The sequence below is a fragment of the Erythrolamprus reginae genome, chromosome Z, assembly GCF_031021105.1.
Source record: "Erythrolamprus reginae isolate rEryReg1 chromosome Z, rEryReg1.hap1, whole genome shotgun sequence".
In the NCBI taxonomy this organism is placed as follows: Eukaryota; Metazoa; Chordata; class Lepidosauria; order Squamata; family Dipsadidae; genus Erythrolamprus; species Erythrolamprus reginae.
In genome coordinates, this window is record NC_091963.1 from 152,344,434 (window position 1) to 152,371,344 (window position 26,911).

The 26,911-nt window shown below is 54.4% G+C and overlaps 1 protein-coding gene across 3 annotated transcripts; it reads right to left on the reverse strand.

Annotated features, from left to right (window-relative positions):
- LOC139154924 (polyamine-transporting ATPase 13A3-like) lies at positions 1-26,397 on the reverse strand. 3 transcript variants are annotated; one of them, XM_070730030.1, is made up of 33 exons: positions 26,313-26,397; positions 20,556-20,640; positions 20,118-20,211; positions 19,315-19,488; positions 18,690-18,869; positions 18,445-18,596; positions 18,234-18,303; positions 17,996-18,130; positions 17,833-17,905; positions 14,545-14,676; positions 14,286-14,468; positions 14,045-14,202; positions 12,484-12,672; positions 12,331-12,392; positions 11,702-11,852; positions 10,721-10,837; positions 10,619-10,636; positions 10,348-10,501; positions 9,862-9,982; positions 9,649-9,773; positions 8,872-9,050; positions 8,601-8,747; positions 8,420-8,499; positions 8,273-8,315; positions 6,542-6,651; positions 6,321-6,417; positions 5,717-5,789; positions 5,082-5,250; positions 3,784-3,980; positions 2,492-2,580; positions 1,002-1,082; positions 813-902; positions 1-548 (listed from the first exon to the last, which is right to left on the reverse strand). In XM_070730030.1, the coding sequence occupies exons 3-33, from the start codon at positions 20,166-20,168 to the stop codon at positions 381-383; spliced, it is 3,768 nt and encodes a 1,255-aa protein (XP_070586131.1). In that variant the 5' UTR covers positions 20,169-20,211; positions 20,556-20,640; positions 26,313-26,397; the 3' UTR covers positions 1-380. The 3 variants fall into 3 exon arrangements, with proteins under 3 accessions (XP_070586131.1, XP_070586132.1, XP_070586133.1); XM_070730031.1 differs by lacking the exon at positions 20,118-20,211; XM_070730032.1 differs by lacking the exons at positions 1-548; positions 813-902; positions 1,002-1,082; positions 2,492-2,580; positions 3,784-3,980 and having other exon boundaries at positions 5,216-5,300.
- Between the last annotated feature and the right edge of the window lie 514 nt (positions 26,398-26,911).

A 26,911-nucleotide genomic window follows, 5' to 3' on the forward strand; every position in this document is an offset into this window, starting at 1 on the left:
TGGTGTCAGGCTTTTAATGTCCTTAACATGGATCCGGGGGGGCCACCAGAGGGCCCCATTTAGTGATGAAAGGGGTGGGTGTTTGTCCAGGAAAGGGAGGGGGCTCAAGGCTCCAGGGGACCCCAAGTTCTGCAATCCCAAGTTTCAGATCTGGTGGATTCCGGCCTCACGGCAGCTCAAAAGAGGTTTCCCTGCCCATCCAAGCCGGGCTCTTCTGCGAACAGATGGATGGACACAGGGGACCCCCCGTCCCGGTCCATCTTCTTCCCGCCCCCCAAGTTGGAGAGGGGGATCCCCGGAAGGGAGTCTGTTCCATCCTGGCGTCATTCTTGGGGACTGAGGGGCTCCACTCCGTGCCAACCAGAAGGGTCCGGGGTCGGTCAGGCATGGGTCTCGGCAGGAGGCACCCTCGCCAGGGTGCTGGTCTTTGACTGGGGGGGCCAGTCCGGGTCGAAGAGAAGCTCCTGGGCCAGGCGCTGGTACTTGGCCTGGGGGGCTGCTTGCCGGCAGCAGGACGACATGGGGGCCCCCCTCTCCCCCAGCTCCAGCTGTGGGGGGCAGAGGAGAGAGCAGGGGCTGAGTGCAAGGCCAGGCTGAGGGACCCACCGGTTGCCTCGGAGCCCCTCGCCCCCCCTTGCCCCCAGATGGTGCGTGGATCCAGGAGGAAAAATCCAGGATTCTCGCACAAGACTTGGCTGGCTGCGCATGAACAGAAGCTAAATCTTGCACCAACGGCCGCAACGGCCTCCAAGGGAGCTCCGGTAGGAGAAGCCCCCACCCACCCACCCACCCACCCAATGGAAGGGCTCTACCTGTGGGAAGGCAGCCTGCCTGGGACAGTCTTCCTTCTGCCTGCCGGAGCAGAGCCGCTGCCAAAGGACTTCGCAGTCGCACACGAACGTCTGGGGAAGTTTGAGAGAGAGAGAGAATGAGAGGCACCCGTCGGCTGTGTGGGAGGGCTGCCTTGCCAGCTCCAAGCCCCCCAAGGGAGGGGAGCTTACCTCCAGGCAGAGGGACAGCACCAGGTTGCTAAACGCCAAGGCCAGCAGCACCAGGCGCCACTTGTAGGGGATGCAGGCCAGCTGTGGAGACAACAGGCGGAGGGTTCACAGGTAGGGCCTGTGCCCTGTTGGGCTCCTCACCTGGGAGAACCTAATCCCGGCTTCGTTTCCGGTCCCCCAACTCCACCTTGCCCAAAACATGCAGGCAGTCCTCGACTTACGGCAGTTCGTTTAGCAACCATTAAAAGTTAAGATGCCACGGAGAGAAGTGACTTAGGAGTGTTTTTCACACTTAATGACCCCTGCAGAATCCACAATGTTCACACACTGTACATTGTTATGGACTCTGTCCATAACTGTTGGGTTGGCAATATAACTGGCTGCAGGCCTTGCGGACTGCCACAAGAGGGAGCTAGAGTCCATAGCTTTGCTTCTCTTTGTCTGGCTGTTCACTGTTAATGGCTGGCTCTGCAATCTCTCTGCATTGTAATCATGTATTGTAGCTAAAATGTGTTTAAGTTTGATATCTTTGCTGATTATGACAAAGACAACTGATAAGAAAGACTATGTACGTGGTAATATTTGAATTGTTGTTCTGATTTATTATGTGTATGATTTTAGACTGTTTCTCTGAAGATGTTATTTCTCAACGTGAACTTGTATGTGCATATATGTATGATTGTATATATGTGTGTACGTGTGTGTATGTATACCATTTGTGGCCAGCTTTTAAGTGCCTAGCTAATTTATACGACAAATGTGGCAACGGAGTTTATTCCTTTCCTTAATAGTCTCAAACTGAATATAGACCTCACAGCTTATGGGTTGTAATTTTAGTAGTAGTGACAATGCACAACAGACTGGATTTTATTATGGATTTTATCTGTTATTTATCATTTTATCCTACAACTTTTGATTGTGTATTCACTGTGTTTTTATTTGTTTTGGTCTATGACTGTAATAATAAATTTGAATTTAATTCAAGCTAGTATATCTGTGTGTGGCTGAGTAGTTACCCACAACTAATCACAATCCAAACATTCCCTTGTGTGCACAACCTTTGATAAACAGGGCCTTCTCTGCCCCTCTATTAACATTTGAACGTGTATCAACCGGCTGGTATTTATGGTGGTTGTGGCATCCAGGGGTCTTGTGGTCCCCTTTTGCGGCCTTCTGACAAGCAACGTCAAAGGGAGTTGGATTCTCTTAATGACCGTGCGACTCATTTAACAACAGCAGCAATTCACTTAACGACCGGGGCCAAGGAAAATGGGACAAAATTCACTTGACAAAGGTTTCACTTAGCCACCGAAAGGTGTGGTGGGAGGGAGGCGGCCGGCCACATCTATCTGCCGCTTCTTCTTGGAGGTGGGGGCCCAGATAAGAGGGCCAGGTGGGGGAACGGAGAGCCCACATCCCTCACATCTTCCTCCACTCCCCACCCCCTATGTGCCATGCCCTTGGACACACGGAGCCGGCAGAGGGCCTACCTGGAATAGCCTGTCCAAGATGGGCAGCGGCCAAAGCAGCAACAGCAGAAGGAAGCCGGACACAAGCAGCAGGGAGGCCAGGAAAGGGCCTGCAGGAGAAAGGAGACCAGGGTCCAGTTGGGTTGGGGTTTTCTGAGGAGCAGCCCCTACCCCGCCCCACCCCAGTCTATGGAGAGGCTGAAAGATTGTAAGGGCCCTGGTTGGATTTGGCAATCTATAAACAAATGATCAATGTATGTTTAAATGTATTCAAATACTATAGCTTTAAAAAGTAGTGTTGCAGTTAGCCACAAGAGGGAGCCAGCAGCACCTCTCTCTCTCTGATTACTCTTTGCTATTTCTGCTTTGTCTATGTGACTATGCTGTAGAACTGTGTTCAAATTATGGTTTAATGTATTTATTTATTTATTGGACTCAGGGTGGCTCACAACAAATCAAAACAATAAACAATATAAATATCTTAAAAATCCAATTAATATAGCTAAAAAACTTTAAAAACTCTAATAACATTTAAAATCCTTCATTCCCTTTCACAACAGCAAGACATACTACACTTATTGTGTAAGAAAGGCTGATAGTATTGTTTAATGTATTGAGAGAAGCTTATAATATTGTCTTTTTATTGCGGAATATCGACTGATGCAATTGTGTATGACCAGGATTGTTCTTGACCGAGCTAGTTATTATTTTTTATTATTATTTATTAGATTTGTATGCCGCCCTTCTCCAAAGACTCGGGGCGGCTCACAACAGTAGTAAGAAACAGTGTAACAATGGAACAAATCTAATAATAAAAATATATATAAAAACCAACAATTAAAAACCATACAGCACATTCATACCAAACATGAAATATAAAAAGCCTGGGGGAGATACCTTAGTTCCCCCATGCCTGGCGATATAGGTGGGTCTTGAGTAACTTGCGAAAGACAAGGAGGGTGGGGGCCATTCTAATCTCCGGGGGGAGTTGGTTCCAGAGGGCCGGGGCCGCCACAGAGAAGGCTATTCCCCTGGGGCCCGCCAAACGACATTGGTCGACGGGACCCGGAGAAGGCCAACTCTGTGGGACCTTATCGGCCGCTGGGATTCGTGCGGCAGAAGGCGGTCCCGGAGGTATTCTGGCCCAATGCCATGTTGCCAAAGGAAATAATGTTCATACACTTAAATGTATCTGGTTATCTGAATTACTACTGGTATCTCTGGGCTATCAGCTGGATTATCTCCTACCTCCGCTTTTCCTCTGGGCATCCTTGGTGACTCAGGGGCTACTCCGCACACTCCTTAGCGCTTACCGTTGGTGCAGGTGGGCTGCCGGAAGGGGCGCCCCTTAGAGAAAGTCAGGGCCACGAAGACATACTGGAAGCAGGACAGGAAAAACAGGGTGGTGTTTTCATAGCTGCGGACCAAGTCGTAGTCCCGGCCTCCGGCATCAGAGGGCGCTGTGGCGTTCGGAGAGGTTGAGCCGTTGGGGGAGAGGCCACCGCAGCTCCTAAACGGGGAACCGAAAGGGGTCATCGCAGCACTGCCACGGTGGGTGACAGGGAGACGCCCACCCTTGAACCCCACTCAAGCCTGGGAAATCCAAAATCCAGGCGGTTCATAAAAGATTTATGGCAAGCCTAAACTCTCTACGAGAACCTGAACTACAGGTAGTCCTCGACTTACAAGGCTTCGCTTAGTGACCGTTTGAAGTTACAACGGAACTGGGGGGAAAAAGGTTTTTCACACTGATGATTCAAAATTCAGATGCTTGGCAACTGATTTGTATTAATGACGGTTATAGGATCCTGGGGTCACGCGATTCCCCTTTTTAATGACTTTTTGACAAGCATTGCTTAACGACCGGCATGACTAACAGCTAGTGATTCACTTATTCAACGAATAATGAATGGATTCACTTAACAACCGTGGCCAGAAAGGTCATAAAACACCCAAAAAATGTCTCACTTAGTGACAGAAATGTTGGGTTCATTTGTGCTGGTAAATTGAGGACAACCTGTATTAATATGTTAGCACTATGTACATAACTGGTTGGATTTGGCAATATATAAAACAAACCAACAATGTATGCTTAAATGTATTGAAACACTATTGCTTAAAGAGTTAGTTTTAAGGATGACCACAAGAGGGAGCCAGAGGCATAATTCTCTCTCTGCTATTTCTATTATGTTTTCTCTGACTGCTGTAGTAAGAACCCTGTGTTCAAATGCTAGTTTATGTATTTGTAAGCTAAGCAAGTACGACTTATAGTTTTGTATATGTATTGACTGATTTAATTATGTATGACTAGAACTGTTATTGACTAAGATATTTGCCAAAGTAAATAATATTTTTATACACTTAATGTATCTGGCTTGTATCACTGGACTGGTACTATCTCTGGGCTATCAGCTGGATACCTGCGAGACCTCCACGTTTCCTCTGTGTACGTGTATCTTTGACTACTCAGAGATTACTCTGCACACTCCTTAACACAAGCAAACTGACGGCAGAGGAGAGTCGGTGGAACCGAAGGGGAGCCAGACTCTGATCGTTTGTGGGCACCCTCCCTTGGGCTTGGCCATCTCCTACGCCCCACTCCCCCACTTACCCGTCCTCCTGGGGGTACCACGGCTGCCGCTGGACAAGGAGGAAGCCCCCCACCTGGAAGGCCAGCGACAGAAGGATCTGGATGAGGACGGAGAGCAGCAACTGTGGAGAGACCAGGCTGTTCGGCGGCCGCTGGGGGACCAACTCCTTCCACGCGCTGTTCAGGCTCACTGGGGGAGAAGGGGGGGGGAGCAGCCATGGTGGAGGGTCAGAAGCCGGCCTAATAAAAGGAGCAGACACACCGGCCTCTCTGTGCACCCTAAAACCCCACAGCTACTTCAGGTTATAACAGCAGCACCGGCACCCTCCCTGACCAGGACACGCCCCCCACCCCCCACCCAGTTCCTGTCTGGACAGAGGGGTCCACGGGCGCAGCCAGAAGGGCTCCGTGTGCAGCCCCTTCACTTGGATTTGTAACTCTATTCATTTTCTATCCAGTTATAAAACTTCATCCAAACATTATAAGAGTCTAAGTAGAAGGTCGGCACAGAAATCAAATGAATAAACAAAACTAAATATTCAGATTCTTCCCTATCTTTAAATTTCATGGTCATTCTATTCATTTCGGCGCAGTCCAAAAATTTTTTAAGCACAATAAACTGGACAACTGACCCGGGTGGCCCGAGGAGCACTTACTGCTGAAGGCCAGGGAGAAGATAATGGCCATGTCGATGAAGAGGTACTGGACATCTCCCAAGTTGCTCAGGACCTGGAAGAGAGAGAGGGTAACGGCTCCCATCGCCCCCTGGCTTCAGCTTTTGGCTGCCCCCAGTATTCCCACCGGGATCACCATACGGGTAGCGGAAATGGCGAGGTGTGCACATCTGGGTCCTCGCGAGATTTCAGCGATTTTCACCTATTTCATGGCTTCTGCGCATGAGCAGAAGCAAAGAAAGAATCGGCAAAAACCATCGATATCTCATGCGAAGACGCTTGACCGTGTGCGATTTTGGTGGTCTTCGGCCCTTCTTTGCTTTGGCTGCATGCATGGAAGCAAAGAAATCAGTGAAAATTGCCAGAATCTCGCACGAGGACATTTGCATGTGGGAGATTTCGGCAATTTCCGGCCTTTCTTTGCTTCTGCGCATGCACGGATGCAACATCTCGTGTGTGTGTGTGTGTGTGTATGGTGCTGGTGTCCAGGACGGATGCGGTAGGAAAAGGTAAGTGCGGCGCATCCCTGCCTGGCTTCACCCCCCACAACCTCAGCGAGCGGGGGTCCCCGAAGGCCAAGACTCACCGAGTAGAGAAGCAGGACGCTGAGATACTGGATGATGCTGTAGAGGGACATGAACTTGAAGACGCAGAAGGAGGTGACCAAGGCGGCTCGGCCCTCCCTGCAGGCAGAGAGAGAGAGAGGCGCCTTCCAAGCGGGTGGACAGCCAAAATCGCCTTCCTCCACCGGGGCAGATCTTCCCCGGAGAGGGTCTCGTGCCAGCCCCCGTGGCAGCAGCCACCTACCGGATGAGGTCCGGCACGCAGGAGATGCTGGGGCTCTTGGAGGTGAAGGGCGAGGCGACCGAGGCCTCCAGCTCCGACAGTGAGATGCCCGCGTGTGCCCGCTTGAGAGCCTGCGGAGGGGAAAGACGCCATGAGCCCGGGCAGGGTCCAGCTGGGAAGATTTGGCCCCAAGCCCCCAGTTAGATACACACCCACCCACCTACCCACCCACCATAGGGTTGCAATAAAAATCACAGGTTATATTGTCGCCTGCTCACGTCCTGCGGTGAGATTGGCTAGAAAATAGCCGCCTCCCATGAGCTCTGCGAAAACCCAGCCTGAAGAACCATTGTCAGGAGATATTCAGACCAGAACCGTCCTGTGAGGACAGTGAAGAAGGAGAGTAATCTCGGACAACCAAGAGGAGCAAGTTCCTGGATCGGTCAGAGACAGCTCTCTGGACTGGCAGCGATGGCCATTTTTAAATGACCGCTATAAAGCTGGGCTAACTGGACTTATGTACAAGAGTGGTGTTTATGTACAAGAGTGGTGTTTGGACGGAGTGCTCAAACCGAGTGAGAGAGTGGCCAACTCACAGGTAAAATGCAATTTTGAATTTGGTCTTTAAAAGAATTTCCTGAGCTGAAAACAGCAGTTAATTGGCATTTGGGAACTGCATAGAGGAATAGGAAAGAAAGCTGGGGGTCCAAAGACGGTCTACAAGAATGGTGGGAGGTCTTAAGCATAAAGACTTAATGAACTCCATCTGCCGAGTCTGGAGGACAGAAGGAAAAGGGGGGACAGGATCAAAACATTTAAATATGTGAAAGGGTTAAATAAGGTCCAGGAGGGAAGTGTTTTTAATAGGAAAGTGAACACAAGAACAAGGGGACACAATCTGAAGTTAGTTGGGGGAAAGATCAAAGGCAACATGAGAAAATATTATTTGACTGAAAGAGTAGTAGATCCTTGGAACAAACTTCCAGCAGACGTGGTTGGTAAATCCACAGTAACTGAATTTAAACATGCCTGGGATAAACATATATCCATCCTAAGATAAAATACAGAAAATAGTATAAGGGCAGACTAGATGGACCATGAGGTCTTTTTCTGCCGTCAGTCTTCTAGGTTTCTATGTTTATAGCTGAAATTAAATAGAGAGTTGATGTAAACTGGATTATGTATATGAAAAGATACACAAGAATGATCTGGACAACACTTTGTTTATAAAATATGGTGGGGGGGAGACAAAAAAAATTGTAAAAAAAGTTGATTAAAATTAAAAAACGAAAGAGGATACTGATATGCTGGCTGGGGAATTCTGGGCCTTGAAGTCCACAAGTCTTAGTGGCCATGGTGGAAGGCCCTGTCCTAGATCTTGGCTGACGAGGTCGCTCTTCTGCTGGAGTGGGTAGGGCGCAGACCACTCCGATTGGACAGTGAGGCAAGAGCAGGGGTGGGCTGCTGCCCGGATGGGGAGGAATGCAGTGGGGCAGTGAAAACGGAGCTCCCCCCCAGAGCACCCAATTTGCGCTGAAAGAGGTTGAAAGAAAATGCAGGGCGTCCTGCAATAGCCACGCCCACCATGTGGTAGTAACAATTTTGGTAGTAGCCCTTCACTGGGCGAGACCCTTCCTCACATAATCTACTCCCCAGTTTAGATTCTCCGCCCTGCCTCCGGAACCAGTAAACTTTGACCAATCCCCCCCTCTTCGTTCCATCTGGGGCCGCAACCTGGATGGGGCCACTTACCCCGCAGTCGTTGGCGCCATCTCCGCACATGCCCACGCAGTAGCTGCAATAAACATCTGGGTCAGGAGGGGGAAGGGGAGGAGAGGCTCCCACGGCCCCCTACCCTGATCTGCTGGGACCACCCTTCTTCACCCGCCCGAGACGTACTCCATTTTCTGCAAGGCTTCCACCAGCTGCGTCTTCTGACCAGGGGCCATGCGGGCATAGATGGTGCCACAAAGCAACAACTGCAACACAAAGCAACAGCTCTGACTTGAGGGAGGGGGCAGGATCTTCCTCCAGAAAGCCAGCCCCCGCCCCCCCCCCCACGTTCCTGGTGGGGCCGCACCTTCGGCAGTAGGTCGGGGAAATGATCCAGGAGGACCGCAAAGGATTTCCCCCCCATGGCAAAATGGTAGCTGATGTCCGGCACAACCGGGTGGGCAGCCATGGGGGGCTCTGCCTCCTCCACTAGCAGCTTCATCTCCAGAGGCCCCTGAGAGACGAGAAAAGGTGCCGTGGGCAAAGATCGTGGCCCCCTCCGGCGGATCCTGCCGGAGCACGGAGTGAGTCCTCCGTCGCGTTCCGGTTGCAGCTCCGTCCCCTCGCCTCCTTCTCACCTGCTGCTCCGACTGGCTCAGCCCCGCCTCCACCGCGGGGAGCTCGTCCACATGTTGCCAGTGGATAGTAGCCGGCTGCCCATCCCTGGGGGGCAGAGCCTCCGTCAGGACCACCTTCCCCTTGGCTGGGATCATGCCACACTCCCAGCCCACGGAAATGGCGGTCAAGAGGTTGTCTCCTGGGCCACAGAGAGGAGGAAGGGAAAATGAAGACCATCACTGCAAGACCTCCCCCCCCCAATTTCTCCCCACTCAAGGAGAGTAGCCCTTCCCTTACAAACTGCCCCCTCCCTTGTAGATTTTGGACCTGCTTTGCAAATGAGTGTTGCAACAGATTCACCAGTGTTCCCACCAGGGGAGGGGGAGACAAGGCCCCCCCTTCTGTTGTTGTTTTTTTCCCCAGTTCACTTCTTAAAATATCCCTATCTCGTCCTGCTCCATTTCTGTTTTAATTTTCACTTTTGAAATTTTGTAGTTTTAATCTTTTGAATAAGATTTTAAAAAATCAGAAACTGCCGAGTGATAGGTAGGAACGCCTCCTCCCCACAGGTAGAAAATGGGGTGGAGGAAGGAAAGATTCATGTCCCTTCCTTCCTTCCTCTTCCCTTTCTTCTTCCTTCCTTCCCTCTCCTTTCTCTCCTTTCCTTTCCCTTCTTCTGCTCTTCTCTCCTTTCCTCTTTTCCTTTTCTCTCCTTCCCCTCTCTCAGAGCTTCATTCATCCCCATAAGGGCAGATATTTCTCCCCTTTGCGCCCACCCACCCACTCGCCAGTCACACCTGTCACCATGACGGAGTGGATGGCGGCCCTCTGCAGCTCGGCCAGGATCGACACCGTGTCCGGTTTCAGCTTGTTCTGCAGCACCACGAAGCCCAGGAAGGCCATGTTGACCTCAATGGCGTCTCTGGGGCAGAAAGGGGCAGCCGCTGGCACCGGGCTGGGCATGCAGGGACCCCATCAGAAGTGGGGGGCACGGGGGAGCCACAACTCACCGGGAAACGTGGTGGATCTTGTGCCACATGTATCTGCTTTCCAGCTGGCGGCTGGCCAGGCCAATGACGCGCATCCCCCTTCGCGTGTAACGCTCCAGCACGCAAGAGAAATCCTCTGGAACTGGGGAGAGGGGCATAGTCAAATGCCGCAGTGACACGGAGTTCCCTTCCCTCTGCAGGGGAACCCCGAGTCCCCATCGTCCAGGAGTCCTGATTCTACTGGAACTGAAGGGAGGTGTTGGGTGTCTGGGGAAGGGAAGGGGCCACGCCACCCTACTGCCGGAGAGCTACTCTGGCTATTACCGAGACCCCCAAGGAGTCCGTGTCCCACAGCCATCCCTCTGTGCGCCTCTCAAACCACCCCTAGCTTTTGCGGGGGCTTCCTTGGAGGGACGGGCAGCTCGGCTGGCCATGGGGCACTAGCAACCTCTGCCAGGTTCCCCCTTTCACCTCCGTGTCTCTTGTTGGCAGAAGACAAAAAGTTACCAGACTCCTGGCAGCAGAGGCTGGCCACCGTCTCTGGCGCGCCTTTCATGTAGGCCACCAGGGGCTTCTCGCCCAGCGTACGGGTCACGACGCTCATGCGCCTCAGGCTGGAGGAGAAGGGGAACTGCGCCAAGATGCCAATCTGGCTGCCTCTCTGCAAGGGGGGTGGGACGGACAAGGGAGGGTGGCAGAATGGGTCAGAACATTGGGCTCAGGAGAAGGCAGTAGAGCCCTCTGGTTGCCATGGATGAGAAGGGGCTGCCCCACTTACCATCATGTCCAGGAGCTCCTGAAAAGAAAGCAGAACGTGGGGGGTCAGAGCTGGGCCCCCAAAGCTCATTCTCGTGCCCCCCCCCCAAGTCCCTCTGCTCACCTCGTCCCCAACAGGCACTTCTGACAGTGCCGGGAGCTGGCAGTTGGGAGGGTAGACGACGGTGGGCTGGATCCGGTCGTGCAGGGCGGTTTCCTCCTGCGTGGGTTCCTCCAGGATCTGCTCAGGGAAGAAGGAACATCTGAGCCCCCCATGACTCCCCAAAGCACGGGCTTCCTTCCAAGAGCCACTTAGCGTCGGGCACCCTGCACAACCTCCGGCAGCCTGTATCTGTTGCGTCCCGTTCACATCCTGTGCAATTAGTCACAGACCCAAGGACATTAAGACACTGGAGACAAGGTACAGACGTCCGGTGTTCCTGGCACCCGAGACATATAGTGAAGATGACGTGGTTTTAGAGGCTGAAGTGCAACCAGGGCCTTCTGCAGCTCCGGAGTTGAGAAACTCAGCAGCTTTTTCTTGATACTATGGTTCGCAGGGCCTCTAGGAGGCATGAGTGGTTACTCAGGAGGAGGTTTAGTCATAAATAGCACTGCTGGCTACTGTGCCACCCTCTCAGGTTATTTAAGGAGGAGTCAAGCGATGCTCCTGAGCAGAGAACAACGCAGTTCATCCTAGAAATCTAGTTTTCCTTCTTCTGTTCGGTTCGTGTTTGAAAGAACCACATTCTTGGTTTCCTTGAGGAGCTCTGGGCTTCCAGCCAACTTCTGTAAGTCTATGCTACTGAATGTTGCTTCAACTTGGTAATTACTGTTTATCTATTCCTGGGACTCTGGCCAGCTAATAAGACTTTATAATCAGTGCGGTGCAGCCCTTGCTGACGTTTGCCTTCTTTTCAAAAAGACTCAAGAAGTAAACGGTAAAACTGTTTATTAGTGAATCCGGTGGTGTGCATCTGGTTTTGATGGGGGGCTCGACGCTGGGACAGAACAGTATCGCTTGGATGCCCTTATGACAAAAGTGCCACAGAGGGGAGGACAGGGAGGAGGGAGGGGCTCACAAGGAAACATGCAAAGGCCTTACCCAGCCGGTGGCCTCAAACATCTTGAGGTCCAGGGGGTCCCCCGAGAGATGCCCCTCCAGAGTGGTAAGCGAGTGGCAGGCAGCCATGGCAGCAACAAACGGGGAACTGGCGACGTGGGGGTCACGGGGATCGAGTCTCGCCGGGAGGAAGCTGGGAAGGGAAAGAACAGCGAATTGTGGCTGACCCTTGCCGGCTGGCAAGCCCAGAGCATCCAGTAGGTCCTCTGGGTCCTCGGGGATTGGGTGGCACATAAGTTAAATAAAAGAAATGAATAAATAAATTGCATGAGGGACATCTGCATGTAGCCATAACCAATTCCTTCTAGATCCATGATGGCAAACCTAAGACATGCTGTGCTACAGGTGGCATGCGGAGGCATATCAGAGGGTACATGAGGCATTGCTCTACATCAGCTCCAGCGCGCATGTGCAGACTTGGGGAAGGCTGTTTCGCTCTCGGGAGACTTCAGCGAAGCTTCCGTGAAGCACCAGAGTGTAAAACCTTGCCCAATAGGCAAACTAGAAGTTTGGAAAAAGACACTTCTGGATGTATTCTTCACCCTCCCAGTTTTCAGTGGGGTTTCCCTGACTACTCGGGGCCCATGCTGCTCACTCCTTAGCGCACTCACCGCCCTTCCTCTGCTTGCACGAAGCCCCAGAGGTCAAGGCCGTCTTCGGTCAAGGTGCCGGTCTGCAAAGGACGAGAGCACCCCGGTCAGCCAAGGTCCAAGGAAAGCCGGCCCCTCCCCCTGTCTCCCCGGCAGAGGGGGGGCTATGGGCACCTTGTCGAAGCACATGAGGTTGAGCTGCCCACAGAGGTTGATGCGCTGGGGGCTGAGGGAGAAGATCTGCTTGCGGCGCAGGCGGCGCTGGGCGTAGACCACCCCAGCTGTCATGGCTGCTGGCAAGGCCGGGGGCACCGTGATGGTCAGGATGTCCAGCGATTCCAAGATGATGCGGCTAATGGGCTCCTGGCGAGAAAAGGGGGAGCCTTCGGTCAGAGCTCCTGATCCCCCGAGTTCCAGAGAGGCCCAATTAGATTTATTGCCTGTCTATTTACATCCATCCATCCAACCTCTCTCCATTCTATCATCCATCCATCATGTTTCTACCTACCTACCTACCTATCATATATACAGTGATCCCTCTATTATCGCGAGGGTTCCGTTCCCAGACCCCTCGCGATAATTGATTTTTCGCAATGTAGGGTTGCGGAAGTAAAAACACCATCTGCGCATGCGCGCCCTTTTTCCCATGGCCGCGCATGCGTAGATGGTGGAGTTTGCGTTCCCCGCCGCCCACGCAAAGGGGAAACCCCGATTTGGCTCCTCGCTGCTGCTGCGCTACCGAGCAGATCAGCTGTTGGGCGGCCGAAGGAACCTTCCCTGGGTCTTCCCCTCTTGCTGGCGGGCGGGCGAGCGGCGGGCATCAGCGAGGAGCCGGGGTTTCCCCTTTGCGTGAGCGGCCGGGAAGACCCAGGTTGGGGGTTTGGGGGGGTGCTGGGAAGCCCCCCATGCCGGCGGCGACCTTTTAAAACAGCCGCGCGGCTTCCCAACTGAGTCCTGAAGCCAAACGCGGAAGTTCGCCTTTGGCGTTTGGCTTTAGGACTCAGTTGGGAAGCCGCGAGGCTGTTTTAAAAGGTCGCCGCCGGCATGGGGGGCTTCCCAGCACCCCTCCTGAACCTGGGTTGGGGATTCGGGGGGGTGCTGGGAAGCCCCCCAGGCCGGCGGCGACCTTTTAAAACAGCCGCGCCGCTTCCCAGCTGACTCCCGAAGCCAAACGCGGAAGTGGTTTTTTTTTTAATTAATATTTTTCAAAAATCGCGATATAGCGTTTCGCGAAGATCAAGATCGCGAAACTCGAGGGATCACTGTGTGTATATATACAGTATATATATCTCCTATATCTACCTACCTATTATCTATCTATGACATCTATCATCCATAATCTCAATCTCTCTCTCTATCTATCTACTGTATCTACCTATTATCTATCTATGACATCTATCCATCCATCTATCTATGTATCATTTATCTATCTATCCGTCTGTCTGTCTACCTGTCTCATCCATCCATCTTTACCCTTTTCTCTCCCTTCTTCTCCCCCTTAAATCTGCACGCCACACAAACTCCCCCGGTGACTCTGGGCAACATCCAAATTGTGGTGAGATAGGTTTCTTTGCCCCCGTGTGCAGATGCTGCCTGTTATACAAACTGAGAGGGGTGGTGGGGATCTTATTCAAGAGGTCCCCCCCACCCCTTTCTCCCTGCTATCCATTCACGGGGGGCAGGTCCCCCACCAGCCCCCGCCCCTCCATGCCAACCTCCGCCTGGGCTCACCCACCGCCTGCTGGATGCTGCGAATCACGGAGTAGAGCATGCCCACGCCAGCCACGCCAACCAGGCAGAGGACGAAGCGGAAAGCGTCTCGGTAGAGGCGGAAACCGAGGGGCTTCGGGAACAGGACGGAGCAGACCAGCTGCCCCTTGGAGGTGGAGAAACCTGGCGACGGAAGAGGCCGGAAGTCCAGAGCCCAGTCGCGGCCCCTTCCCACCCACCAGAAACCTGTGCCAAAAGGGCCTCACCTGTCCGGATCACCAGCGCCCGTACCCGCTGCCCGGAGTAGTACCGTGTTTGGATGACGGCGGTGCCGCAGAAGAGGGTGTGCCGCTTGTGTTCGGCTGGGTCGTAATCCGGATCCCGGAGGGGCCCGTCGGCTTCCTGGGCTGGGACTGGCAAAGCCGTCTTGGTGACGGGGACGCTCTCCCCTGGAGAGGGAGGAAGGTCAGGGGCCAGGAAGGATGCGCCCACCCCCCACCTGCCCCAGAGGAGCCCCCGCCCTACCCGTCAGCATGCTCTCGTTGGCGATGGCCGTCCCGCTCAGCAGCACCGCGTCACAGGGCATGGCGAGTCCCTCGGGGGGCACCAGCAGCACGTCCCCTGGCACCAGATCCGTGGACAATATGGCTTCCGTCTCTGCAAGGAAGAAAGCGAGGGTCCGCATTTGGGGGGGGGGATTACACCGTGGGCGCCAAAGAGGGCAGAGGGCTCTCCAAACATCGTCCTGCCAACTGCGGCAGAGGGGCTTCGTTCCAACCGGTATTGGGTTCCCACTAGGATGAAGGGGGGAGGAGGAATGGCGTTCTGGTAGCAAAAATGGAGCTGTGCGCACAGCTCCCAAGCGAGAGTTTGCCTCCGCGCATGCAGAAGGAAGCAAAATCTCGCGAGCGGACGTGGATGCACAAGATTTCGGTGGTTTTCTTTGGCAGAAAACCTGCTAAAATCTCGCAAGTGCAAGCGTCACCTCGTGGGAATCTGCTCCACGCTCATGCGCAGAAGCAAACTCTCGCTCAGGAGTGTGCATGTGCATCGGGGGCGTCCGCCCGATTCTGACCCTTGCCCAATGTGGGCCCACAAGCACCATTTCCTGACACCCCCTCCACACACACTGGTGCTTCTCTCTCTGAACCAAAGCTCAGAGGCTGGGACATGAGCCAGCCATGTGCCACCAAAAAAGGCTAATGCATTATTATTTTTACTATTTAATATTTGACTTTGACTGTAGAGTGCCGCCTCTGTTTAAGAACTTCATTCGTTCCGTGACCAGGTTCTTAGGTAGAAAAGTTTGTAAGAAGCCGCAATTTTTCCCCTAGGAGTCAATGTAAAAGCAAATAAGGTATTCGATTGGGGAAACCACAGGGAGGGTGGAGGCCCTCTTTCCTCCCAGGAGAGTCCTAGAGAGGCCCCACGGAGGCTTCTTCCTGCCTTTTCCAGCCCTGTTTCCGCCCAGGAGATTCCTAGAGAGGCCCCTCCCTGCCTTTACCAGCCCTGTTTCCTCCGAGATTCCTAGAGGCCCCACGGAGGCTTCTCTCTGCCTTTTGCGGCCCTGTTTCCACCCAGAAGATTCCTAGAGAGGCTCCATGGAGGATTCTCCCCGCCTTTTCTGGCCCTGTTTCCTCCCAGGAGGTTCCTAGAAAGGCCCCACGGAGGCTTCTCCCCACCTTTTCCAGCCCTGTTTCCTCCCAGGGGGTTCCTAGAGAGGCCCTACAGAGGCTGCTCCCTGCCTTTTACGGTTACAGTTTCGGAGGCTCGGGTTTGTAAGTGGAAAACGGTTCTTGAGAAGAGGCAAAAAAATCTTGAACACCAGGTTCTTATTTAGAAAATTTCGTAAGTGGAGGCGTTCGTAGGTAGAGATACCACTCTAACTGTATTGTATTATTTCATTGTTGTAAGCTGCCGAGTCTCATCAGATTGTGTGACATATAAATCAATTAACTTAACTTAAATTATTATTATTATTATTTTATTATTATTTATATTTGTATGCCACACCTCTCCGCAGACTCGGAGTGGCTCACAACACAAAACATTACAAATCCAATGGTTAAAACAATTTAAAACCCTTAATATAAAAACAACCATACATCTCATACAAACCATACATAAAACGGAAGCAGTCCAGTGGAATTAATGTCCCCATGCCTGACGACAGAGGTGGATTTTAAGGAGTTTACGAAAGGCGAGGAGGGTGGGGGCAATCCTGATCTCCAGGGGGAGCTGGTTCCAGAGGGTCGGGGCCGCCACAGAGAAGGCTCTTCCCCTGGGTCCTGCCAGACGACATTGTTTCGTTGACGGGACCCGGAGAAGGCCAACTCTGTGGTTGTATAAACAGAGGCATAGAATCAAAATTATGGGAAGGATGAGATCCACTTTATTAAGTCCTTAGTAAGGCCATGCCTGGAATACAGCGTCCAGTTTTGGTCACTATGTTACAAAAAAAATGTTGAGACTTTGGAAAAAATGCAAGAGAAGAGCCACTAAAATGATTAAAAGCCTGGAGACTGAAACAGACGTAGAACGGTTGCAGTCTAAAGAAAAGATGCGGGATGTTAGTACTATGTTGGTTTTGGCAATATGTAACACAAACCAACAATGTATGCTTAAATGTATTGAAATACTACTGCTTTAAGAGTTAGTCTTACAGATGGCCACAAGAGGGAGCCAGAAGCCTGATTCTCTCTCTGCTATTTCTCTTATGTTCTCTGTGACTGCTGTAGTAAGAACTGTGGGTTCAAATGATGGTTTACATATTTGTAAGCTGAACAAAAAGGGCTTAGAGTATTGTATGTGTATAGAGTTATTGACTGATGCAGTTGTGTATGACTAGGATTGTTCTTGACTGAGATATTCGCCAAAGTAAATACTATTTTATACACTGAGTGTATCTGGATTGTATTACTGAATTATTATTATTAGTGTGCTGTTAGCTGGATATCTACCCACCCTCCACATTTCCTCTGTGTACGGGTATCTTTGACTACTCAGAGATTACTCTGTACATTCCTTAACACTTAAAGGGGGGGGGCATGGTAACAATAGTGTTTCGGTATTTGAGGGGCTGCCACACACAAGAGGGGGTCAATTTATTCTCCAGAGCATCCAAAGGCAGAAGAAGCAGCAACGGATGGAAACTAACCAAGAAGAGAAGCAACCTGGAATTAAGGAGAAATTTTCTCACAGTGAGGACCATTAACCAGTGGAACAGCTTGCTACCAGAAGTTGTGCCTGCTCCAACACTGGAGGCTTTTAAGAAGTGGATGATAATAATAATAACAACAATAACAATAACAACAACAAAACAACATTATTATTATTATAACAACAATAACAATATTATTATTATTATTATTATTATTATTATTACTATTATTATTAATTAGATTTGTATGCTGCCCCTCTCCGAAAACTCAGGGTGGCATACAATGTACAAATCATACACAAACCAAGTAATTAGGGGAGGTGTCAACTTCCCGATGCCTGGGGGCACAAGTGAGTTTTCAACAACTTACGAAAGACAGGGAGGGTGGGGGCAATTCTAATCTCCGGGGGGAAGCTGGTTCCAGAGGGCCGGGCCCCCCACAGAGAAGGCTCTTCCCCTGGGGCCTGCCAGGCGACATTGCTTAGTCGACAGGACCCGGAGAAGGCCAACTCTGTGGGGCCTAATCGGCCGCTGGGATTCGTGCGGCAGGAGGCGGTCCTGCCCCTTGGCCTGAAATAGGGTCACCCGCTTGAGCAGGGGCTGGACTAGGAGACCTCCAAGGTCCCACCCAGCTCTGATTAGGGCTGACTCACCGTAGGGTCCTCGGAGGACTGTCACCTGGACGACGTTGTGGTCCGAAACCATGCCCCGCAGCAGGACGTATTGCTGGAAGAGAGGAAGGGCCCGGCCTCAGTGCCAGCCGCGGTCCTTCCCCCCCCTGCCCCGCACTGCCCTTCCCTGTCGCGCCCCCCCCACCTTGCGGATAGTGTAGAGGGAAGAGCAGATGGAGACGAAGGACATGAAGAGGATGGCTGAGGCGTACAGGTAGTAGTCGTCCAGAGACCACAGGACAACGCTGAAGGCTTGGAAAATGTAGAAAGGGTTCAGGACCTGAGGAGGAGGAGGAAGGAGAGGTGGCCGGGAATCAGGACTCGAACTCGTGGCCCCTGGAGTGGGGTCCCCTCTCCCATCGGGACCTCCACCCCCACCCCACCTCTTTGATGAGCAGGTGGGCCAGGGAGGGCACTTGAACGTCGATCTGGTTGGTGCCGTAGAAGATTTTCCTGGAAAGAGAATTGTGGTGCTTGCCCGGCTCCGGCACCACTCGTGCCCCCTAGAGGCCCTGCGCACTCTAGCATCCAGAAGAGGCTAGATAGATGGATAGACTCCTGCAGCCCCGCCCAGCTCCACTTGCCCCTCCTCACCGGTAGTCCTGGGTGCCACGAGGGAGGCCACTCCCGTGGGCAAAGTGCAGGGAGGAGCAGGGCTGCCCTCGGTCCAGAGCGGAGAGTCGGCGGAAGGCCTGGGCCTCTGCATCCCAGAGGTAGCGGATGTTGTGGTGCGTGAAGAAGCAGACCTGCGGCACAGAGGACGGTCAAGCAAACATCTGACCGGGGCAGGAAAAGGGTTGGTGCAAGGACACGGACCCTCCTGCCCACCCCCGGCTCACCTGCACCTGCTCCCCACAGGTCAGAGGGGAGAGAAGCCGCTCCTCACAGCCCATGTCGTCCATCGGCCTTGCCGGGCCCAGGGGCCCCTTGTTCTCTGGCCGCTGCGGGAAGCCCAAGGGGTCAGTGCCCGGGGCAGAGAGAGAGTGGACCCGTTCCCTGGACCAGGTCTGGAACTCGTCCTGGAGGAGGGGAAGGAGAAAGAAGAGGAGGAGGAGGAGGAGAGGAGCAGAAGGAGGTGGAGAAGACGAGAAGGAAGAAGACATAGGGGGAAGAGGAGGAGGAGGTGGAGAAGGAAGAAGAGGAAGGAGGAGAGAAGGAGAGAGAAAGGAGAAGGACAAAAAAGCAGGCGGGAGAAGAGAACCTCAACTGTGCGCTGGGGCCCCCACCCGCCAGGCCCTGCCCCACAGCCCAGGGTCAAAAGGAAACACCCCACAGCTGGGGCACAGAGCAGCCCACCTGTGGGGTGTTGAACCCAAGGCCACGCTCCACCCCGCTTCCTTGTGGGCGGGGGCGGAAGGCGGCCTCTTTGCCCAGCTCGACCAGGCACCCTCGCTGGCCCCCCGGCACATCCGGGCATTCCCCCCTCATGCCTACCCAAGGGGGAGGATACGCTGGGGCCCCTACCATGGATCTCAGCAGCACAATCTGGGCGTCGCGTAGCGGCACCACCCGGCAAGTCCACTTGACGCTCAGCTCCGGCAGCCAGTAGAGGAAGAGGAGGAGGAAGCCGCCACTGCAGACAGTGCCCAGCAAGACCAGTGCCAGTTTCCAGCCACAGGGGCAGTAGCCACGGATTTCCTGGGGAGGGAGGGAGGAAGGGCAGTCAGACCAGCGGGGATCCTCGAGGGGGGTCCCTGTGGGTGGGTGGGGGGCCCAGAGCAGCCCCCCAGGAGCCATGGGGACCCATCTAGCCGCCTACAGTCCCTAGGGCCATGATGGTGAACCTATGGCAGGTGGGGCACACTCAGGGGGGGGGCGTTTTCAGCCTCCAGAGGGCCCAAGGGAGCCCATTTTCGGCATGCAGAGGGCCAGAGGGTGCCGTTTTCGCCCTCCCCAGGCTCCTGGGAAGCCTCTGGGGGCAGGGTGAAAAACCTGGCCCACCGGAAATGGGGAAATGGGGAGCAGGGGGTGGGTGGGTGCATGCATGCGCAGGGGGCGTGGCGTGTGGGAGAGCACTGAATTATGGGCGCTGGGCAACAGCACGCACGCACGGACTTTGGGCCCCCCAGGAAAGAAACGTTCGATATCACTGCCCTGAGGGGGCTGCATTAAATAAATCCAATCGAATCAATCAATGCCCCCTGTGGCTCCTGTGGTGGTGGTGGGGGGGGGGGTAGATGGCGCCCCCCCCGGGAGAGGAAAGGCGCATAGTGCCAGCTCCTACCGCTGCACCAGGGGCCTCGTGCCCAGCGGGTGGCGCTACTGACCATGTTCCCCTCCTCGTTGCCATCCACGTAGGCTGTGGCCGTCCCCTCCATGCTTCCTTTCTGTGGGTCACGCACCTACCCCACTGCCAAGCTCCTGTGGGGCAGGAGGAGGTCAGAGCTGCCCAGCCAGCCAATCGCAGCCTGCCCCAAAGGTGGCTGGCAAGGGGAAACCCCCCCCCCCCAAAACATACTCCTCTGATCCCCCACCCCCCAAATTGCAGCCGAGCCCCATAGCTGCCCTCCTGCCTCTGGCACCCTGCCCTGCCCAGGTTGCCTTGGACGGACGTCCTGGTCATGAATGAGTCCCTTCAAGGCTGTGGTTTCAGGCAGCCGGCCAGCGAGCTGCGGCCACGGCTCAAGGGCAGCCAGAATTAGGCAGAGGGGCCAGCCCCGTCTGCCCAGCCGTGGGGCCATGTGGGTGGATGACGGCCAACTTACGGCAGCTCTTGTCACTGTGTCAGCTGTAGGGGCCTGGGTCCACCGGCCACATCCAAGAGGGGGAGGCGGGCAGCGTGGTCAGCAACTGCAAGGGCAGAGGCCAGATTAAGCAGGCGAGACGTCGTTTCCTGGGCACGGACGATGCCGCCACGGAGGCCTCTTCTGCAGGCAGCTGCCTTGGTGCCCATTGGCGGTGGCTTCGGCCCCAGACAGCCCGGCTCCTCCGGCCAGCGTCTTCCAAAGTCAGTGCCCCCCTCCCTGACCCCCATCCCCTTGCAAACTTGGGAGGCTGCATTTTGCCCGACAGGCCAAGTTTGAAACCAGGAGCATCAACTTTGGTGTCCTAAGACCTGTGGGACTTTGATTCCCAGAATTCCCCAGCCAGAAATCTCTGGGAGATTTGTTTATTGTGTGTTTGTTTATTTATTTATTTATTTATTGCTTGCTTGCTTAGTTACATTATAATAATAATAGCAGAGTTGGAAGGGACCTCAGAGGTCTTCTATCCCAACCCCCTGCTTGGGCAGGAAACCTCACACTCCTTCAGACAGATGGTTATACAACATCTGTTTAAAAACTTCCAGTGTTGGAGCATTCACAACTTCTGGAGGCAACTTCTGTTCCACAGATGAACTGTTCTGACTGTCAGGAAATTTCTCCTGAGTTCTAAGTTGCTTCTCTCCTTGTTTAGTTTCCACCCATCGCTTCTTGTTCTACCCTGTTGCTTTGGAGAATAGCTTGACTCCTTCTTTGGGGAAACCCCTTGAGTTACTGGAAGGCTGCTCTCCTGTCTCCCCTGGTCCTTCTTTTCATTCAACTAGCCATGGTCAGTTCCTGCAACCGTCCTTCATATGTTTGAGCCCAGTGATGGTGAACCTGTTTTTACTTGGGTGCCAAGAAAGTGTGAGTGCTATTGTATATGTGCAAGTGCCCACACCCATAACTCAATGCCTGGGGAGGGCGAAAACACCTCCCCCCGCCCCCCCGGGGGCCAGAAACAGCCTGTCTCCCAACTCCTGCTGGGCCCCATGGGCTCGTGTTTCGCCCTCCCCAGGCCCCAAAGGCTCCCCTGGAGCTGAAGGGGGGTCAAAACGCCCCCCCAGAGCCTCCGTGCGAGCCAAGAATCAGCTGGCGGGCACACACATGCTCGTTGGAGCTGAGCCAGGGCAACGGCTCATGTACCAGATAGGGCTCCATGTGCCACCTGTGGCCCCCATCCCCTAAGTTCACCCCATCGCTGTTTTAGCCTCCAGCCCCCTGATCCCCTTTGTGGCTCTTCTCTGCCCTTTTTCTAGAGTCTCAACAGCCTTCTTGCATCATCGACGACCAAAACTGGATGCAGGATTGCAAGTGTGAAATTTGCTTGTTTGTTTAGTTATTTATTTGTTCATGTGTTGGGAGGGACCCTGCAGGTCATCTAGTCCAACCCCTCTTCGAGCAGAATACACCGCCCTAGACAAATGGCCGTCCAGTCTCCCCTTGGACATCTCGAGTGTTGGAGCATTCACACAACCTCCGCAGGCAACTCCTGTTCCACGGGTTGATCGCTCTGACCATCACAAAGTCCCTCCTTATTTCCAGGTTGGATCTGCCCTGGGTCAGCTTCTATCCATTGTTCCTCGTCTGGCCTTCTGTCGCTCTGGAAAACATCCTGCACCCCCTTCCTCCTCTCTGGGGCAGCCCCCCAAGCCTTGGGACCCTCCTCGGAGTTGGGAGTCCACAAGTCTTAAAAGTCACCCAAGGTTGCAGACCCCTGTGCCAGACAGAGTCGGAGCAATGAAGCCTCCCCGTACAGCAGCAGTCTACCTCTTTTTTAAAAACAGGGCAACTGAAAGGAAGGGGAGGGGGGAGGGGTCCTGCAGGAGGAGCCTCAGGTGTGGCTCACTTAAAATTTCAGGCTAGGGAACCTGGGAGGCCTCTGACCCCCCTCCCCCCTCCCACTATGCGCTTCCTCTTGGCATGGAGCGCTACCCACAACCCCTAGCAGCCTCCCCCACCCCACCAGGGGCCATTGAGCCAACACCAGACCAGCCTTTCTGGACAGGCAGGTTTCGGCTGGGCAAATAACGCCCCCCACCCCCACCCCTCAAGGCCGCTTCAAGTTCCTGGTCCTGCAGGAGGTAGGCGGAAGAGCCCGGAGCCACCTGGCAGGAGCTTCTTGGCATCGACTTCCCACCTGTGGCTTCACGTCCTGCGGGACCCGTCCTGCCTCCCCTTCCGCTGGAACAGCCGCTCTCAACCTTTCTAACGCCACCACCCTTTAATGCAGTTCCTCATGTTGTGGTGACCCCCAACCATAAGTCGAGCGCCAATTCTCCCAACAGACCTTTAAACTGATTGGCAGGAAGTTCAGAGGGACCCTGGGACCCCCGCCCCCCCCCCCCCCACTGTAAACACCTGATTGGTCAGATTGTAAAAATAGGTCCCAAGGCGCCAAAATAGAAGCTTTAGTTCTTAACACCGTGGGGAATTTATCTTTTCCCTCCAGGGTCTTAGGTGACCCCTGTGAAATAGCCTTTAGACCCCGAAAGGGATCCCGACCCCCAGGCTGAGAAGCACTGTGCTAAAAGGTAGACTGCTCCTGGACTGGGAAGATCCATTCTCTGGGGACCCCCGTCTCCGATCTTGCCCACTTTGAAGGCTTACGGACTCACCCCAACTCCCTTACTTAGGGGGCAGAGCCCAGCAATGCTAAGGGGGACAATGGAGATTTTTGCTCTCTCTTCCTGCCCACGGCCATGGTTCAGCCAGCTGGACGGTCATCCAGTGAATCTGGCTTCCCCGTCGACTGGAGCTTGTTGGAAGGGCCCGGGAGCCCAGGGCAGGGCGAAGGTCATAAATACGAACCCTGCATTTGGCGTCCGGAGGCCACGGGGAATGTTGCATTGGCCGTTAAGAACAAAGCAAAATGCCCAGGTAGAGTATTGGTGGTACCCTGCTCAACAGGAGTAACCGTGAGAGGGACCTTGGGGTCCTGGTGGACAAGTGTTGAAATAGGAGCCAGCCGTGTGCAGCAGCTGCCAAAAACGCCAACACGGTTCTCGGCTGCATCAACAGAGGGAGAGAGTCAAGATCACGTGAAGGGTTAATACCACTTTATGAGGCCTTGGTGAGGCCGCACTTGGAATATTTGCATCCAGTTTTGGTCACCACGATGCAAAAAGGATGTTGAGACTCTAGAAAATGTGCAGAGAAGAGTCACAAAGATGATTCGGGGACTGGAGGCTAAAACATACGAAGAACAGTTGCGGGAACTGGGTTTATGTCTAGTTTAATGCAAAGGACCAGGGGAGACAGGAGAGCAGCCTTCCAGTATCTCAGGGGCTGCCCCAGAGAAGAGGGAGTCAAGCTATTTTCCAAAGCACCTGAGGGTAGAACGGGAAGCAATGGGTGGAAACTAAACAAGGAGAGAAGCAACTTAGAACTAAGGAGGAATTTCCTGACAATGAGAACAATTAACCAGTAGAACAGCTTGCCACCAGAAGTTGTATATGTTTCAACACTAAGCAGATGTTGGAGAACCATCTGTCTGAAGTCGTGTAGGGTTTCCTCCCTAAGCAGGGTTGGACTAGAAGACCTCAAGGTCCCTTACGTTGTTGTTGTTGTTGAAGTCCATGCATCTTAAAGTGACCCAAGCTTGAAAAAAACCACAGCGCCAGTTCTCGTGAAATCACAGGCGGTCCTTGACTTTTCAACAGTTTGTTTAGTGACCATTCAAAGTTACAACCTCACTGAAAAAAAGTGACTGTGACACATTTCCACACTTATGGCAGCCGTTGCAGCCACCCCCAGGGTTACGGGTTCAAGATTCACCTTTACGACAGTATCACTCCTTTAAGAACCACAATGATTCACTTAACAACTGTGTGAAGAAACGTCGTAAAACAGGCTAACACTCATTTAAGCAATGCCTCGCGTAGCCAGGGGAGGGGTCTTCCTTCACAATACCTGCTTGGAAACCCCCCCAAAAGGCGGGGCAACCCTAGGAAGTTCCCTGGCAGTGGGAGAGGCGCCACTCGGGGCCAATTTTCCTTCCTCCTCCTCCCATAACGGTTTCCCCTCCAGGGCCCGGTCGGCTGCCAAAACCACATTGACTTCCTGGGCTTGAGTCAACCGTTGGGCGCCCGCACCCACCTGCCCCGTGCCAAGGGACTCAGCATGACCCCCCACACACACTTCAGCTGGGCCTGGCACATGGCGGGCGCTTGAACCTCAAGGCCTGGCAGGGAGGGGGCCCAAGGTGGGGTCTGCACCCACACAAACGCAGGGCAGGCAGGGTCCCGTCTCATGGCAGATGTATCCCAAAAGTGGCAGGCTGGGATTCAAACCTATGAGCCCGGGGTGGCCCAGTGGTTAGAGCGCAGCACTGTTCAGGCTACTTAAGGGCTTTACCTTGGGCAGAGGGGTCAGACTATAAGGCCTCCAGGGTCCCATAAAGTCCCTGTGACTTTCCTGGGAGATGCCTTAGGCAGAGAAAGGGGTGGGCCAGCCCCCCCAATTCCTGTGCCCAGAGATGCCCCCCACCCCTTCACCACCACCCCACCCAACCCCCCAGGCTGTTCTCTGCCATGGCACACGCCTGCCCCAGCCCCCCCATTGCAGAGCCTGGCTTAGGCGTGGCCCCGTGGCACGTGCCACTGTGTGGGTGCAAAGGAGCCTCTGGGGTGGCAGATTCTATGGGGAGACCCCACCTAGACGCTTAGCTTGATTTATTTGCAGCTGAGGCCTGGGGGGCAGGGAGGGAGGGGCTGCCTGGCTGCTTTCTCTAAAATCTTAGGTTTCCTTCCCCCCCCCACTGCTGTGCCCCACTTGACAGGGTGTCCTGCACCTACACACGCACACACAGAGGCCAGGCCAGAATCTTAATCTTGGGCGGGGTGGGGGTCAGACTATAAGGCCTCCAGGGTCCCACACCCAGTCCTATGAACCTGTCACCTTCCTGGCTCAGTGGTTAGAGCGCAGCACTGCAGGCTACTTTCATCTAACAGCTAGCTGTGCTTCCGCAGTTCGAATCTCCCCACCAGCTCCAGGTGGACTCAGCCTTCCCTCCTCCCCAGGTGGGTCCAACGGGGGAGGGAAGAGGCCCAGTCTGTAAAGCACCGCGAAGTGGTCCAGGTCTAAATGCTCTTGCTCTCCCTCCCTCCCTCCCTCCCAGGTGGGTCCAACGAGGAGCCATGTTGATGGGGGCAAATACACAGGGGCTGCAGCTCCCTCTCTGGGAGCCTCCTTCTGCCGAAACACTGGCTGGGCACATGTGCCTGCATGCTCAATTAAGTAATTAATTAGCAATTAACCCGTGGCGTGGCCTCCCTGCAGAGGTTGGTGGCTGCCCCCATCCCCGGAGGCTTTACAAGAGGAGGCGCCCCCCCTTTGCCTGAAACGGGCTTGAGAGGGGGGTCAGACTAGACGACCTCCAAGGGTCCCTTTCCAACTCCTCCGATTACGGTGATTTGGGGCCCGTCCTGGAGTTGAAGCCCGCCCATCTTGAACTTGGGCGAGAAACGGCAGAGACACTGCACCGAGAGACACGGGGACTCCCCGACACTGGAGCAAGCGCTCCGATGTCCTGGCGGCCGTCCCGGGGCGCAGCGAGGCTCTGAGGGCTCCGGGGGGCTCGGGGACTGGCAGACTCCCAATCCCATGCTCCCCTGCCCGGGACTCCACAGCCGAAGAACGAGCCTTTTCGCAGGCGGCCACCTTCGCTGGAGTCCCCCTGCCCCCCCCTCCGATCTCCCCTCCCCTCCGCACGCGAGTTACCTTCCCGGGGCCGCGTTCGCACGAGGCGCCGCTTTCCCGCTCTCGGCCCACGTGACTCACCCGCTGGAGGCTCCTCATCACATCTCCCAGAGGGGAGGGGGCGCGAGAGGGGCGTGGCCGGAGGGAGGGGGCAGAGCGCAGGCGCGGCCCGAGAGGGGCCCGAGAAGGGGGCGAAGGAGCCGAGGCCGCCGCGTTCCATCGGGACAGGAGCGCGAGAGTTTGACCCCTGTGCGCATGCGCCGCCTGTTTCCCCCTTCCTCCCCCGCTGCCCCTCTATGCCGGCCGGGCCATGCGCAAGCGCAGGCGCACATTGGCCCTCTCTCTCTCTCTCGCCCCCGTCCACCCGCCCACCCCCATTTGCCGGGAATCCTGGGAAATGTAGTCCGGCCGGCCGGGGGGGGGCAGGGAGGGATGGAGGGCAACCAGGTGTCCACGAGGGTCTCGAGACATGACAGATTCACAGAATTGGGAGGGACCTTGCAGGTCATCTAGTCCAGCCCCACTGCCCAAACAGGGGACCCCACGCCTGCCTCTACCTGGGATCGAACTCGCCACCTCCTGATTGTGACTACAAGCGTATATACAACAACCTGCAGAAG

Bases quoted from the DNA above. Each gene is read 5' to 3' on its own strand.
- LOC139154924 (XM_070730030.1), bottom strand. From the start codon at position 20,168: ATGGAGGGGACGGCCACAGCCTACGTGGATGGCAACGAGGAGGGGAAC. The intron at 18,304-18,444 runs GTGAGGAGGGGC...TTCTCTTTCCAG, and splicing joins CGTGGCACCCAGGACTACCG to GAAAATCTTCTACGGCACCA. The intron at 903-1,001 runs GTAAGCTCCCCT...AAACTTCCCCAG, and splicing joins TGCTGTCCCTCTGCCTGGAG to ACGTTCGTGTGCGACTGCGA.